The sequence below is a fragment of the Gouania willdenowi genome, chromosome 7 (assembly GCF_900634775.1).
Source record: "Gouania willdenowi chromosome 7, fGouWil2.1, whole genome shotgun sequence".
Taxonomy (NCBI): domain Eukaryota; kingdom Metazoa; phylum Chordata; class Actinopteri; order Blenniiformes; family Gobiesocidae; genus Gouania; species Gouania willdenowi.
This window is the reverse complement of record NC_041050.1, coordinates 29,520,505-29,538,602: the sequence shown is the minus strand read 5'-3', so window position 1 is coordinate 29,538,602 and position 18,098 is coordinate 29,520,505. Positions and strand designations below refer to the sequence as shown.

Sequence of the window (18,098 nt, the reverse complement as noted above, 5' to 3'; positions counted from 1 at the left end):
AGTGTAACACAATAGCGCTTCTTTACAGTAGGAATACATACATGAAACAAGACTTAATTAAATTCTAGATAAAATTTTAAATAATTACATTCTAAATTGAATTTTAAATAATAAAAATGTTAATAATTTAATTTTAAATTTTGATTTAAATATTTTTTAATAATTAAATTTTAAATTAAAAGACTAAATCAACACATTCATTTAGTCGACTAATTCAAAAGTAAAGTTTCATTTTAAAAAGTTTCCTGACGGCTTGTTTCCTGACGGCTCTGAAAAAAAAAGAGAAAAAAAAATGTTAAAATGACTGGAGCAGGAAGAAGTTATTTGCAGTATATACATTTTATCATCACTCACATCATTAAAAAAAGAAAAAAATTTTAAAAAATTAAAAACAAATAAAAAATTCCAACATTTCTACATAAACATGTATCAATTCAATCCAACTTTATTTATAAAACACTTTAAAAAGCCAGAAAGAGGGGGACAAAGTGCTGTACCATGTGGCACCAGAAAAACACATACACTGTAAGGCAAACAATTTCAAAATATGGACAACAGTGTACATAAAATCAATGTGAGGGTTGTCATGTGTCATATGTTTCTATCACTTCTTTTAGTACTATTCTTACTCTCCACTGAATATAACAACTAATACTAAAGTTTTTATTGGATGAATAAAACAGAATAATACAGCCAGGAAGTGTTGGCCACAGGGATCATAAAACAGGGATTGAGGGGTGCTCAGAATACAAGAGGCTTGTGACAACTGGGAAGGAGACTGTTAAAGAATTAGTAATAGAAGTATCAGAATATAAAAGCTTTAAAAAGCAACAAAGCAAAGATGTTTAAGCTGGTGATGTAATAGCGGTTAGCACTTTGTTTGACTCCCAAAGTAAAGACCTGGGTACTTTCAATGTGGCGTTTGCATGTTCTCCCTGCATTTGTGTGCTTTCTCCGTGTAATCTGTGTATGTTTCTTCCTACAGTCCATAAACGTGTGTGAATGTGTGTGTGTCTGTCTGGTCTGTCTCTGTGTGTGTTGGTCCTGCTACAGACTCACCTCCTGTCTAGAGTTCACATTAAGGGTGTAAGACCAAATTGATACGGGTGACATATAGCAATATTTCTCCGTAGGGTTGAACGATTTTGGAAAATAATTTAATTGCAATTTTTTTTTTTTTTTTCAATATAACGATTGTGATCTATTATACAATTATTTTTTCAAAGCCCTCTTGTCATGTATTTTTCAATGAACACAAGCAATAAATCAATATGTTTCATAATAAACCATTTCGGATTCATTTAAACTTTAAATAGATATAAAATATACATTTTAAAGCACAGATTACAGCAATAAAGCAAACAAATCTGTGGCTTTACCTCTTCAACATATCTAACTAACTTCACGTTTCATGAAACATGTAAATATGTGGACTGCACTTCTTAAACACTCTCTGAACTTTACAGGACAGCACAAGACAGGACGAGAAACAAAATAAATAAATTAAATTTAAAAAAAATGCAGCCTTGGCGATTAGAAAATCGCGTTTTATGATATTGCGATAATATCGCAAATGCAATTAATTGTTCATTTCACCGCGGGATTATTGTATCGTTTCGCAAAAATAGGTAAATTAAAAATGTAATTTTTTAATAATGTTTTTTTTTTTTATTATACAAAAAACTGTTTAATTGCGCTAACATATGCATAGCATGACAACGTCCGGTCACTAGGTGTCAGTGAACCACATCAGACCTTGTTAAACTATCTCACTCCTCAATGCATTTTAGCGAGGAAGTTGATTTCATTTTATTTTCATAAAACATACTTGGCACTTTTATGGATGTATGTGGTTACTAAAAAAAAAAAAAAAAAGAAAAGAATTTAAGAACTGTTGTAGAAGCAAAAGTGAAACTTTTTTGAAAAATGGAATTTTTATAATTTGATAAACATACCACTTGTTTTTGATATTTGGTACTAGAATTACAGTGAGTTACCATTTGCTTGTTCTTGCAAGTTTTAATAAAAAAATTAAATTAATTGTATTTCATACCATATTGTACTTGTAATTAAGGGTTGCACGAATATGGCCAAAATTAAAATCATGATTATTTTTAATCAATAGTATAATCATGATTATAATCATTATCAATTATTCATCATATCATATCATTAAACAAACAATATGTGTCCAGTTTACAGTGCAAAATTAAGCTTTGAAATGCAATTATAATGAAAAAAAAAATGAAAAAAAAATTTAAGCTAAGAATTAAAAATATACCAAAGCCTTACTGAAAAAATATACTATTACAGAGTGCAGAGCTCATAATGGAAATGTAAATATTGCTGACGATCAGGTTCATTTAATCGTGGCAACCAAAATCGTAATCACGATTAAAATATGAATAATTGGGCAGCCCTAATATCAGGTTATATCATATAGTGACACACAAATCGTGAATTGTATCATGTCATCAGATTCATGCACACCCCTAGTGCACAGTCTTGGGCACCAGCAGTTCCCTGAGACACTAAACCGGCTTCTGTTCCTCAGAGATTGGTGGAAAACTGGAGGAAATATTTCATATGTATGTGCAGATGCATGTGTGACAAATGGCGTACCCTCCATCACACTGTCTTATTCAGACTTCACACTCCTCTGCTAGAGGTTTCACGTGAAAACATGTGAGGAATTTCAAAGTAAACACAGACACAATAGTGAAAGTGCTAGTTGAAAAATGCATTAGTTTTTATGGTGTAACTTTAACCACAGTGTTTATTACTGTGAAGTGCTGGAACATTTCAGATCTGCAGTGTGCGTTGGTAACACTACCCCGCAGGCCTCTGGGTGCTGAAATGTGCTTACAGCTGTAAACTGCTGCCCTTTCTCGCCCCTAACCTTATCCCTCACTACAGTGCCTGCAGGCACAGTTTGCTTTTTATTCTCCTTGTGTATCAGACTGCAACGCCAGCGGAACTCTGCATGGACATGGAACGAATAAGAACCAAGCTGGACCTCCACGCACCTCCTGTGGCACGGCACAGAGTAAACATCAGAGGTGAAAGTAATGGATTACAAGTACTCACGGTACCGTAATTGAGTTGCTTTTATGGGTACTTGCACTTTTTTTTGAGTATATTTCAAAATCAGTAAATTTACTTGTACTTAAGTATGTTTTAAAAGAAGTAAAGTAATTCATTACATTTCTACACCCAACCATTACCTCGTAAATTTACCTTTTCAAAGAGAGAACTCATACTGTCCTTTTCACATTTGGAAATCTCACTTGTCCCATCAATAATAATGATACATTTTATTTATAGGCGCTTTTCAAAAACTCCAAGACACTTTACAGTTGTTGAAACAATTCGACAAATCAAAAAAAAGAAACTAACAATAATAAATTCAACTTTTTCAATGCAACTTTTATTTATAGAGTGAAAATGACTACAAAGTCATCTCAAAGCGCTTAACAAAATATAAAGTCCATAGTAAGAAAGAAATAATCCAACATGATCCACATGAACAAGCATTTAGCGACAGTGGGAAGAAAAAAACTTTCTCTTTTTTACAGGAAGAAATCTCCAGCGGAACCATGTTCAGAGGTGGCAGCCATCCGCTTTGACTGGTTGGGTTAGTGGACAGAATCACAAACTGAATAGGATAGAAGGATAGTACATCCGAGTGTCCCAGAGTAGTTGAGCCATGAACCATTGATCAGGAACCGCCAGCTCCAGCATCAAGACACCTGAAACAGAAATCAGAGCCCTCGGAGGGTGAGGAGAAGGCACAGACTGCAGGAAAAACAGATACACTATGACACACTCGTTCCTAGTGGTTTGGTTAACTGTTAAACGTCTTGATGAGGTTTTGTCTTGTACTGGTTACATGTATTAATATATGGGGTGGACATCAGTGTAAATTGTGTGAAGCAGTGTGAGCAGTCTGATGGGTTATGCAACAAAGGACAGAAGTGGGGGGTTGTCTACAACCTAGCACAACTGTGTATGACTGGACATGATCCCATTGGATCCCATTAGAGCTATGTGTAGATGGTGGATCATGTTTGAATATAATGTTGGTGTTCTACTATATAATCTTAGTTTTTAGTTCTCATTTTTAGGTTAGGTTATTGCTATTATAAGGTATACGCTTTAGCAAATAAGTAGGTTTTGAGTTTAGCCTTAAAGGTGGAGAGAGTAGCAGCCTCCCGTACAGGGAGCTGGTTCCAAAGGCGAGGAGCCTGGTAGCTGAATGCTCTGCCTCCTGTTCTACTTCTAGACAATTTAGGAACTTCCAGAAGACCAACAAACTGAGAGCGGAGTGTTCTGCCCGGACGATAGGGCACTAACAGGTTTCTAAGATATACAGGAGCTTGATCATGTAGAGCTTTATAGGAGGATATAGAGGAGGATTTTAAACTCTATTTTAGATTTTACAGGAAGCCAATGAAGGGACGCCAACACTGGAGAAATATGCTCTCTCCTGTTAGTACCTGTTAATATTCTAGCTGCAGCATTCTGTATTAACTGTAAACTTTATGGTGAGATACTGGGACATCCTGACAGTAGGGAGTTACAATAATCTAATCTAGATGTAGCAAATACATGGATTAGTTTTTCAGCATCAGTCTGGGCTAAGATATACAGGTAAACACAGAAAAAAACCCATAACAATCACAAGTTAAAAGCTTGGGAGAAGGAATGTGGAAACAAAGGAGGTCTGTCGCTTTAATACTGCTTCTCTCATCAGTTTTACAAAAGTGCTCGGATATGTGCATCATTCCCGGGTAGAGTGCTTCGATACTGCGGCAGCTGCTCCCATCGCTTTTTAAGTGCTCAGATCGGCCGAAAGTGGCTTCAAGCGGAAGTCCCTGGTCCCCCCTTGAGTCTGAATATGTGTAATATTAATAATATAAACACTGTTAAAACACTAAAGATCTCTGGAATAAAATTACAAATGCTGTTATGCTATGACCCCCAGGTCGCGCATGTGCAGTTCCAGAGTGTAAGGGAAACGTGACAATATTTATTACTAAAAATAAACATGGGGGGGGTGAAAATAACTGGTAACTTTTACTTTGTGTACTATTTAATTGAGCTACTTTTTACTTGTCCTTGAGTATTTTATGTATGATTTACTTGTCCTTGAGTACAATTTCAATCAACTAACAGTACTTCTACTTGAGTAGCATACATCAGTACTCTTTACACCTCTGGTAAACACTGTATGGTTGGCAGCTGCATGCAGCAGAATGACAGGTTCCTCTGAGTTTCTGCATGTGTGTGATCACGCTGCATTTTCCATGTATTCATGGTGTTCACAGTTTTTCTCAACTTTTCTCAACACTTCTTCAAGTGAGACATTCCTCTGTACACTGTACCTCAAACTGACCTTTTTGAAGTGTCCTTTTTTCATGTTTATTCTCATTCACTAATATCCGACGACCTTTTTGGCCTCGTTTTAAAGATCGATTGCACTCATTTGTCAAGGTTTAGAGATGAGCTGCTTGAATATCCTGCTCTAGTTTTGCTTTCACACAGGACTGCGAGTGAGTGAGCATGAGAGGGAGGAGATATGATGTCAAGGTGGAGGGGAGGTGAAAGTGTCAGACTGCCTCGACATATACACGCGTCCTGTACATTGACACTGTTAATGCTGCTGCTCCTGGAAGCTTATTTACAACACAGCAACAATAAATAATTCAATCTTCCTTTCTTTTTTTTTTTTTTTTTTTTTGCTCTTTCTTCATCCTAATCTGCTTTGCGAAGAGAAGATTTTACTCAAGACTTGACTTCATTCAAAAAGGAGCAGCAGGATTCTAGTCAATGTGGTGCACAGGTAAGAAATTTACGTCTCACACTGCTTTATTTGTGTTCTTCCACCAGAAATGATTCACTAAATGATTCATTTGCTGCACCATCTCTACTATTTATGATCAGATTATTGACATTTGTGATCCTTGCATTATGATTTGTGTGTAACCAATAAATGTCAGCAAATGTTTGGCTGTGCAAACAAACCTGAAATTAGAAATAGCACCATTCTACAAGGTGGGAAGGATTGTGCTGTAGCTCAAAACCACTGATCTCCACTCTCAGCTGCTCATCAATCTGTACAGAGTCGACATGTGTCCTGACAGCTCCACCTGTCTTCTGTTGCTCATATAGACTGAACGTTTCAAACTGCACAGACTAAGTTCTGTCTTTATTTGTATGCATAAGAGTGTGCGTGTTTCCTTCAGGATTAAGCATAAAAAGTCTGCTTTGGGTTCTGTTGATGTGTTTTACCTCGCTTTTAAAGACTAAACGATTTGTTTTCCAAAGTAGTGCCCGAGGAAAGGCTACATTTTGCAGTAGGGATGTGGTTGCAGGCGTAATTTCACTGTCAGCTGGGGAATGTCTGCGATTTTTTTAGATAGGCTGTGATCAGGAGGGGAGGTGATTACTTTAAATTACTGTGTTTTTGAGCTTGCTGTGTAATAACAGCAAGGAATGTTTCTGTACCGAGCCGAATGAAGGAAATTATCTTGGTTAAGTTCCAACAAGCATCAACAATGAATGTGTGAGTTGTGTTTTGGGCAGAAAGAGGGATGGTGTGTCCTGTGGAGATGGTGTAAAAATGTCAGGGATGTGCGAGAGGGTGACAGTCAACATCAACATTCCCGAACTCTGTAGGCGAGGACAGACTAGCCCACCAGTGTACACACATACAGGCAAATGAAACTTTTATTTCTTTGTTATCACAGGCAGGGTATTTGTATGGGGTAAATGTCATTTATAATTATTTACAATTATAAATGACTACGATTATACGATTATAATTATGCTGTAATTGTAATTTTAAAAATCTGTCGCCGTTGTAATCGTAATTGAATTGTAATTGAGCTCAGATAATTAGGGCCTGAGGAACAACGGTGCGTAGGACCCTATTGTAATGCTCCTCGTTTTTATTATTAATATTTTTTTTTTATTCTTACAAAAACGTGATGGCATTTTTGAGGGCCTAAACACGTTCAAAAACTCATGGAAATTTGACGCATATTAGGACCAAAGAAAAATTGGATATTTTGGGGGAACTGCACATGTGAATAGCAAAATGACTCAATAGGGGGCTTACACATTTAGTTTCACGTACAGCTACGAATTTCTGTAGAATTCTGACATCATCACTGTAGAGGTAGAACTGATGACATCATCACTGTAGACACCCATTTTGGAACATAGTGATGATGTCATCAGTCCTACCTCTGCAGTGATAATGTCATCCCTATGTTCCAATGTTCTATCTAATCCAATCACTAGAGAGCCCACCCCCACGCCCCACCCATTTCGGAACATACAGTGATGATGTCATCAGCTAGCTAATTAATTTATTAACGGTATCAATGCGGTCCAAACCTAATCCCACAAATCTACAGGCTTGTTTGTATTGGAGAATCGTCAGGCCACTCCTTAAAATCTTCAAAAATCAATTCATATTTTTTCCCAACTAAAATCTTGTCTTTTTTCCTTCCTATAGCATCGTTATCACAAACCCATTATCGTTTTTTTGTATCGTATTGTGAACTCATTGGATCGTCCCACCTCTAATTTGTTACCCAATAATGTCTATTGTTTTTTAAATTAAACTGTGCTTTTGTATCTTACATGTTTTAAATTTTAATTATGTCATTACTTTGGTTTATTTTTCTCCATTTTTAAAAAGTAGGAAACGGCCAGAAATATTGTAAAGATGAAACATTCCAGCATTCAAATGGCAAAGAATAATCTATTTATTGGAAGGAAAATGTCCCTAATATTTATTTTTTCTTAATAAAAACCTAAGAAAAACAGCACAAAATTAATTTGACATATAAACCAAAAATGATTGTAAGTGTACAAATATTACAATGCAGTAATAATAAAACCATTGAAGTAATGGCTCCCTAATTGTATGCCTCAGGCAGGAGAAACCTGGTTTAAAATCCCAGTTGTAGCATTAAGTGTAATAATAATAATACTACTAATAATAAGACTACTACTACCACTAATAATAATAATAATAATAATAATAATAATAATAATAATAATAATAATAATAATAATAATACCAGAACTTTTCAAAACACATGATACAAATTGTTTCCCAAATGCCGCTATAGTGCATTAGAAAATAAAATATATAGTTTTGGTCAAAGATTAAAACAGTTTAAGAAACAGAAATATAAAATCAAGTTAGAAGTTACTTAAAATAAGGGAAGGCTCTCTGATAAAAGTATGTTTTAATATTGTCCCAGAGTCAGCAGTTGTAGTCTACACTGTAGAGAAATTCTGTCTTTGCCATTGCAAATGACTTATTCCTAGAAAAGGCAAATTCTTTATAGATTAACAATGATTTTTATACATGGTATCCTCCCTCTAAATTCTATGTTTATTGATTCAAGTCAGGATCACAAGACTTTGCAACATATCCCATCTAACTGCCAAAGCTGATGATTGATGTGCTGGTTAAGGGAAGAAGAAAAAAACAGGTTGATGCTTGCTTACATTTGCTGGCAATAATAATCAAACCCTACCTCACACAAAATCTAGTGAAGTTTTCAAATGGTGCCAGTTGGGCTGCTCGATTATAGAAAGAATAATACACATTTTAGTCATAATCTAAAATCAAAAGATGATTTGTCAACCAAAAACTTTTTTTTTATTTTTTTGTACTAAACAATGTAAAATATAATCTTTAAACATAAATAAAATCCTTCAAACACTGAAATCAAATATGTTCACATTTGCACAAAACAAAACACTTTTTTCATCATCAAAGCAAAAGTGATTCCATATCAGAGAATTTGACTTGTGTTGTTTGTTCACCAAGCGTTTTTGCTGCGTTTCTCCTGCCATGTTTCAGGAACTGTACCAACAGCTTTTCCCCCGTGTTGGCCTGCAGGCTAGGCTAGCTTTAGCTTTAGCTTTAAGAGGGGCGGGGCGGAGAAGCTTGCATGCACGTGGATTAAACAAAATTTATATTAATAACACGATGTGTGGCGCTTTATTATTTGTAGATGTCCGAAATCGTGCAAGTTTGTTTTATTTAGAAAATAAAACATATGTAAAACAAGAAAAACACTCGGAGACATGGTAAACTCAGGATTACCCTGACTACATGTCAACATCGAGCTGTGTTACCATGACTACCTGTTTTGAGCTCTTGACTCTGAGAAAACCTATGACATCATCAACAAAAAGTTCCACAGTGTGGATGGGAAAAAAGAACGGTATATATACATAGTGTATTTTGGTAACCACAACATCACCAAGATTTAATCAACTATTCCTTGTCCCAATTATCAATTTTCCTGAAAATTTCATCAAAATCCGTTCATAACTTTTCAAGTTATCTTGCTAACACACACACACACACACACACACACACACACACACACACACACACACACACACACACACACACACACACACACACACACACACACACACACACACACACACACACACACACACACACACACACACACAGCCCTAGGAGCCAGGCTTATAGCAGGAAAAAAGTACCTACATGCAATTTAGAGACTCAATTTAAAAATGCATCCATGGATTGGAATTTTTTATCTCTTCTTATGAAATGCAACGTTTCTATCCTCGTACTCCATCCATATTAGCATAACTCATCCATCCATCTATCCATCCATCCATCCATCCATCCATCCATCCATCCCCCTACTGGGTCTACTAAAAAGATTTGCTGTTTTGCGATGAATGTTTAAAACACGCTGTCCTTCAGGCTACATTTCCTGCACACATCCACTGATCGATATTCTAAACATAGTGTGATGCGTATCCCTCACAGTGTCAAAGTGATATGACAGTCAGACCTGCAGGCTCAGGCCAGCTCAAGGGAAAGCAGAGGTCATGTGATCATACAGAGCGGTCCTTTTTTATGCGCGTTCTGTGATAGTGTGGGGTCCACGCAAAGCACTTCAAGTGTCATAGAGAGGGGATTGTTTTGAGCTGGCAAACATTTCACAGCTTGGTGGTTACTGGTGGTCGGTAACGCTCTGGTGTACTGATCCCTGAAGCATGCCTGACTAACTCACCTTTGACCTTTAGAGTCGCCCTCTGAATTCCCCACCACAGTGCCAGAAGACATAGGATAATATACGATGTGGGTGGGTGTTAACTTCCTATTTTCACTCTAACAGTGGGAAATAAGCAAAACAATCCACATGAGCTGTCACAAAGCGCCTGTAGGTGTACAAAGGTTGTAGGAAATATGAGCAGAATATATGATCTAATGAAGTGTGGAGCTGGACTCTGTTTCTGAGCTGTGAAAGTGAGTTACTTCCACCACCTGACAAAAAGCACCAGGGTAGATTTACTGTTTCCCCTGCTGGGGGAAATGGCATTGCATAGTTTTGCAATATCAGCCCAAGTGGCGCAAAGCATTTTATCAACTGTAAAAATAACGAGAAATTCAATGGTTTTAACTTGGAAATGAAAATACTGTGCAGACTTGAAAACTCATAACGTATCACTAAATGTGGGACATAATTTCGAGTGAGAAGATTAAAACGTCACAAGATTTATCGTCGACTAATTTGAAATCACTTTGTCCCCAAGGGGCAATTTCAAAGGGGAGAACAGTAGTATATCATATCGTTATCACAAGCCCATTATCGTATGCCACATGCGCCCCTTGGACTAATTTTGTGTGGCTCCCAAAGTAAATGTACAACATGACAGAAAAATACACAAAACAAGAGCGAGAACACATTAAAAATACAAATAATCACAACATTGCAGGAAAATACAGTAAAAGACAAGAGAAAAACACTCCAAAAACCCACATAACTACTACAAAAATGAACAGAAGGACAACAGTAATACACAAATCACTCAGAAAAATATACAAAATTACTGAAAATTACAACAAAAGTAGAGAAAAATGCAAAAAAACATGAAACAGGACTCTGCAAACCCACAGTACTAGCAAACAAGCAAAACGACAACAGAAATACACAAAAAGTACTCCAAAAAATGGAAAAATGGCAGCACAAATACACAACATGACTCCAAAAAACCTATATTTTACAGGAAAAATACTCAAAAAAGGACTACAGAAATTCACAAAATGCCTCACAATGAGCAAGACAACAATAAACCAAAAAATGACCTAAAAACTCTTTGTTGCTTTCTGTATTAATGCTCAGATTGCTCATTATTCTAAATACTGACATGAATGTTGATCATGTGGCCCTCCAATCAAACAAAAATGTTTTTGTGGCCCCGATGTGATAAAAGTTGCCTCCCTCTGCATTAGAGCATCATATTTGGAAGTAAAGATGAAAGAAAAACAAAGCATGAGACATTTTGTAAACTACAAACTAATTCAGTTATCTCAGCACTTCCAAATAAAAATAAAAAAAATCTATTAAACTCACAAAATTTGCAGAGCTCAGCTTTCCAGTTCTTTCATCACGTCGTTTTTAATCTCAAATTGTTGAAAGAACTCTTGATTTATCTAAAATCTTGCAATTTTCCTCAAACTACTCCATAAAATTCCCCGAACCAGGGAAATTTGAGTGAAGATCCGTATTTGGCCCCTGAACTAAAATAAGTTTGACACTCCTGGTCTATGGCAGCGTATCATGAACCCAGTGTATCGTCACGCCCCTATTTAAATGCTCATTTAACTTCAACGTCTTTGGAATCAGAATCAGAAATACTTAATGTTCTCAGGGGGAAATTACTTTAGTTACAGTGGCTCCAAGTAAAAATGTTAACAATGTGAAAAGTAACAGTAACAAAATATACATACAGTACATGATTTAAAAGTAAAAGTAACAAAGTAAAAGTAATAGAGACTAAGACAATGGTTATATTAACACAATAATAATAATGATGACATTATAATAGTTAATTTGTCATAAGCTTTAATCCTAATATTAATTTAAAAAAAAAAAGCAGTCTTCTGCAGTTTTATCCATGTAGCGAGCCAAGGATATAAATAGTTTTCTGCTTGGGTATTAGGTTCAGTTTGTTACGTCATTGATACAGTAACCAGTTTCCTGTGCGGTGGATCCCCTTATTTACCCCTGTGTGTATGTGTGTGCGTGTGTGTTTGTGTGTGTGTGACACAGCCCTGGGAACAGATCAGCCTCTTAGTTTACATTGGCTCATCTTACATGGTGCACTGACCCTGCTGTTTTGACACTAGAGTTTGATCTTGTGCTTGCAGAATAGCGCCATTAGGAGGCAGCACATACATATTATATTCATCATCACGATATCACGCCTGCTTTCCAAGAGCCTGATGAGGGTTAAGACACTTTAAAGAATTGTGAGGTTCTTCTCTCTGGAACTGACACCTTCAGCAGGTAATTGGCTAAATAAACTCCTTCAGAGAGATGCTACTGCAGTAAAACCTGTTTGATTTAAGAAGAAAACACTAAGTTGCAACAGCAAGTACAAAATATAGCTGGCATATGGATTTATTGTGCTATTGCTAGGGCTGTAGTGATTCATTTTAGCGACGCTTTGATTCGGATCACGATTCCTTGTTGCCGTTTCGATTCAAGGACATTATTAGTTCATTTAGAACAATTCAATCCAAAATGATTCAGTGATTTGAAATCGATTCAGTAACTTTTGAGTAAAAACAATAATTCACCCAATGTGAGTGAAAGAAATACCTGGATACTGGACAGTACAGGTAAGGATTCATTATTTTATGATGTTTTTTGTAAGGTAGGGTGACCAGATTTTTCAAATAAAAAAATCGGTGTCATGTACTGAGTGCGCATCGTACTAAGATTGTATTTGCGCGCACATGCGCATTACCAAAAAATTATTTTTTTTGTTAAAAAAAAAAAAAAAAAAAATACTAATTCATTTTTGTTTTCAAAGTGAACGGACACGTGTTTTATTTGTTTATTGGATTATGTTAGGGTTATAATCTCAGTATGGAGGTAAACTCAGTCATTTTTACCATAGAAGACAACAGATTTTCAAAAGAAAATATTTGCATATGGTTTTATTTGTAAAGAAAAAAGGTTGCATAAATAAAAAATGTTCTTACTTTTGGATGAAATGTGTTATATCAAACGGCTGAACAAAAATGTTAATGGCCATCAGTCAAAAAAAGAGCAACATTTCAAGTTAACATAAAATTGTTTTGAATAATTAAAAAAAAACATTTCTTAATAAACGGGGCAAACGGGACCAAGCTTGTGAAAAACCAGGACAAATCAATGGTTTGTGGGAAATCGACCGGACACGGGACGTAACTCGGACGTAACAGGACTGTCTCGGGCAGTGGCAGCTGGTGGATTTTTGTCCAGGGGGGCTACAACTCTAAAAAATATATACACCAAAAACAGGGTTTGTGTAGCTTTGAACAATTAAATAAGGAAAATTGCAGTAACAGAACTGCTTGCAAACTAACCACATTTATTTCCACAGAACCCACAAACAAGCAGGAACAAATGCAGTTTATACCAGTGGTTATTAAAATGTTTTTTGGCTCAAGTACCCCTTTCTCTCATTTCTGAATCTAAGTACCTCCTTATGTCCAACTACAACATTTTGCTAGGAATACTGTAAAAAAAAACAACTATAGATCATAATGATGGAATGAATGAATGATAACACCAAAAAAATCTCATTTTGTAAATAAGTGGAAAGAAACAGTGTTTAGTGCCTCATGAATAGATTTATTACTATTAATTTGAGAAACTCTTGTATATACAATAGAATGAGTGGGTGTGTGTCAGGGTTATAATACTTCTTGAAATTTAATTTGTTTTGTTTTTTTATTTTGTTTTTCAGATTTTATCTATTTTTTTTTTTTTTTTTTTTTTAGTTTTAATTAGTTTTTAAATACAAATGGGGGTGGAAAAGGAAGTGGTAAATGAATATACATAATTTAAGACCTGACAAAATATATTTCAAGACCTAGTTTACAAAATATAGACATATTAAAGATTTGAAATCATCAAATGTAGTTTGTTCCTAGTTTGTTCATGTTTCTTTGCCTTCTCTGAAAAGTGCTTTAAATGGGTTCTACCTGTCTTTTTCCATGCTGAGTCAGCAGGTAGGCAGGGAAAGCATAATTATTTCATTTCTTCATTTTGCTTCTCCTTCTAACGTCCCACAGCTTCACCTGTCAAAGCCACTTTTTATGATGGACGACTGTGACGTCAGCCCTTCCCATGGCGGGAGGGGGTGTTGTGTAAATGATCTGGTTGCATTCAACTCTGCACAGGCACAGAGTGTCTCTGGGCGCCGGTAGGTTGCGCCCAGAGACACTCCATTGACTCGTATTGAAGAGGAGTTACTGTGAATGCTTTGAAACTTTGAACGGGAGAGGACGGTAAAGATTTTTGCACCCCAAGGAGGAAACACGTCACCAATTAGACACAGATGAACGAAACAACTTTACACATCATCATTATCTATATAATATTTATTCTGATCGTCTAAATACAGATATAACTTTGTTTTGTAGTATTTTTAATTAATTATTAATTTTTATTATTTACTTTTTTTTGTAATGATTTTTCTTACTCAAACTAATGTGCTGAGTGGTGGGGCGGTGCCCTAGCGTCCTCTATTGGCCAGCCGCTACTGGTCCCTGGTAAATTGGGACGTCTGGTCAACCTATTGTAAGGGGACTCATCTGCTTGTTTTTATACATATCAACTAATGACGTGCAACCAAGATCTGTTCAGGTTAAATGAGGAGTGGTTAAACCTGATACTTTTCATTTAAATTTTATGGTAAGCCTGAGGCTAATGCTAAAAAGCTAATGCTACATGTGCTGCTGCAGTGAACACTGCCAGAAGGGTCTGGTGGTCGATGGTCAACATAGCGAACGACTCTTTTAGAATCTCTCCAAAAGTCAAAGTGTTTCCACACACTGGGCCCCAAAGGTGGATTGATCAGTTTCTCCATTGTCAGCTTCTCCATTTTTTATTTTCTATTGGCACGTGATGCGTGATGTCACAGAAAGCATACAGAGTCGACTGTAAGGTCTTTATTATTAAAAACGCTTTAAAAACACTTCCATATAAAGTCTGCCATGCTTAAGTCCAATGCGTTATTTCCTTGTATCTATACAATCGATTATCTTTTAAAACGATTTTAGATTGATTAATGTTACAGTAATTATTAAGGCCAACTTGCAGAGCACAGGTTGATGTAATTGGATCGTAGGAATAAAAATCGATTCATCGATCTAATGGATGAATTGTTACACCCTTAATCCTCTCCCGTTTGCATCAATTTTTAACCCCTCTGTTGGCCGCTGGGTGATGAAATTTAGGATGTATCCTTACATCCCTAATGAATATTGATTACTAATGCTCTGAATACATCCCGACCCACACTGAACACACACCTACCTCGATTAAATTCCCTGTGAGCTCTAAGATTATTACATGTAGAAGTCATTTATAAATGGATCAATGACATATTTCACCGCACGATATTTTATAAAATTGGCATCATCCGGCAAGATTTGCATGAATATTATGATGGACATAAAAATATAAAAACTTTGAAATCTTATACAGGACTGTAATATAACTAAAATAGGGCAGAGAAAGAGTAATTTTAAAGATTTTTTCAAAACAGCAGTCGTGGCCAGACAGTTGCACCAGATGATATTGTGACACTTTGAATAACAATTACAGAAGTAATTTAGTATGCCACATTAAAAGAAATAAGAAACAAATCAAAGTGAGTGCGTATATACTAAGTTACTACATGTTTGGTATCTTTTTCTGCATTTAAACATTTTTTAATTCAAAGAAATGTCACAACATTGACACTAATAAGGTTTTCAATTTATTTTTAAGGGAGGAACCTTTGGGAAAGACTCTCCACGACATAAATTGTAGTTTTTAAAACATTCTGATCTAATTTAAAAGGCCCATGTTAAGCTAAATCGACTTTTCTGTGCTTTAAACATCATAAAAGTGTTTTTTTTAATTGATTCCCTCAATCGTTAGTTAGAGGGTGATTTGCTCCTTTCTTACTGCAGGGCGAGCACTAACACCTCACTCCAATTTGATGACAGGTTCCCACTTTAATGACAAATTTTTGAAGCGGCACTGAGCTGGAGAAGCCGCGCCTTCAGGAAGCTCTCTGCCGTGTTTGACACGTAAACAGACACGCCCACGAAGGTGAGCATTTTAGCGTCCTTTGCGCAGTGCTATGTATGTATTTTCTACAGTCTATGTATGTAACGGCGAACGTCCCGCCCCCACGCTCTGTCTCATGTTTATAAAGCAACATGAGCTCGGGCACGGAGTGGGTGGGAGGAGGATGTCAGTGTCCCGTCTATAGACACGCCCACTCATGAATATGCATAAGTAGGCCGCAAATCAGCCTTTTTGTGTAGAGTTGATCAGAAAGTGACTTTTCAGAGGCTAAAACTCTGGAAAACAGGCGAGTTTGGGGAAATAAATCTCAAATACTGTGTTTTTGGGATTCTTAGAACAAATGGAGATGGGTGAAAAATAGCATGATATGGGACCTCTAAGTTACACACTTAACCACTGCCTAACAAGGCCAAACGTTTTTGTTTTTTTTGTTACTCGTGCTTTAGTCAACTTTTTAATTCACTACACTACAGTTTGGTCCTCACCCACATGTGGGCATTGGGTGCACAATAACAAATGAAACGTAACTGGACCAGTCCTTTTCATGAAGTCTAACATGTACAGCTGTGGGACTTTATTATGTTTATGACATGAGAAGTCTCTTCCTTGATGGTACAGGAATGCGATCTTCCATAGATTTATCGTGAGAAGGGATCAATCCATTCATCCGTCCAAATTTCATCATGTTTAAAAGTTTGGGGCAATAGAGCTTTCTTTGGACAGGCCGACCGTTAATCCCAGTATCTCCCAGTTGATGACCACGTTCACAAATATTCAAACTATGCACATAAGCTATGGTGAGTGATCATTGCAGAGTGAAGTACTGACCTGCTGACTGCCAGGCTAAAATTGAAACCCCTTTCCTTCTTTTGAGTCTTACTGTAATATGGCTGTTGTAATAATTATACCAGTACTTGCATTTTTGTTTAGATTAAATTCCTCCTCGTTTTAAAAGCTGTTAAATATTTTGTAAAACAAACACGTCTGACTTCTAACATATCAAAGGAAAAAATAATTAGTTTGACAGCTCACAACCCTGTATTAACACAGATGAATCAATTATTAACAACCAGAGTTGCTGTTATAGGCACATTTAAAATGTGCATATAACAGCAATCAAATCAACATGAAACATGAGGCCAGTTTTACTCAGCTGACACACAAACTAGAGAAGTTGTTCAGTAATGAAACTTGAACTAATTTGGTTTATTACTCACACATAACAATCTCTTGTGACCTTCTAATATTAGGAGTCCCATTGTGATTTTCCACAATAACAACCACCATCTCAAATTGATAATCTAAAGGTGAATGGCTGCAGGGGCATCATCTTTTCAGTTTTTCCATATTATTTCTCTTTTGTCATACGTGTCTAGATTTCATGTGTCTCCTCACTCCATCCGTCTGTATTGTCCTGCGTCCTCCTCTTTGCCTATAGATGACACTGGATATCCACGCTCTTATTTCACCCTCTCATCATGACATCCATTAAAGTGGCGCTGAGGCCCGGGTCCCCGTTGGCCCGACAGCACATTAGCACTCGGACCATTGAACGGCAACAAACACTTGTGCTAAATTATTGATACCAACACAACTAATGAGGAAACTCTACCTCAGATCTTTTGCTGACACACAAACACATGGAGAAATACCTCATGGAATGACTTGCAAGCACAGCTATAATGATATACCAGTTGTCCTGGCTGGCAATGTCGCCCCTTCAAAGGGAAATATTTAATATACTGTAACGTGTGTTTGATTCTAACCCACTGTCTCAGTTTTCTTTACTCGTCACTCTGATTCTTCCTCTGTGATTAAACTTTATAGTTCTTTTATATTGTGCACGCAGATGTTTTTGTTTTGAACGGTTGCCTCGGTGTAATATCTTGCTTTTCAGCCAGCATGTGTTTGACTACGTCAGCAAGTTTTGTTCCCTCCGTT

General features: G+C 36.4%; 1 protein-coding gene across 4 annotated transcripts in view; it reads left to right on the top strand.

Annotated features, from left to right (window-relative positions):
* The first annotated feature begins 2,962 nt into the window (after positions 1-2,962).
* znf385a (zinc finger protein 385A) overlaps positions 2,963-18,098 on the top strand; it is a 102,872-nt gene continuing 87,736 nt past the window's right edge. For 2 of the 4 annotated variants that reach the window (XM_028452037.1, XM_028452036.1), the window contains exon 1: positions 2,963-3,059. In XM_028452037.1, the coding sequence (XP_028307838.1) occupies positions 2,984-3,059 (76 nt within the window). In that variant the 5' untranslated portion in view covers positions 2,963-2,983. Of the gene's footprint in view, positions 3,060-3,095; positions 3,115-5,777; positions 5,843-18,098 lie in introns of those variants that run through there. The other 2 variants (XM_028452041.1, XM_028452038.1) reach the window with 2 other exon arrangements.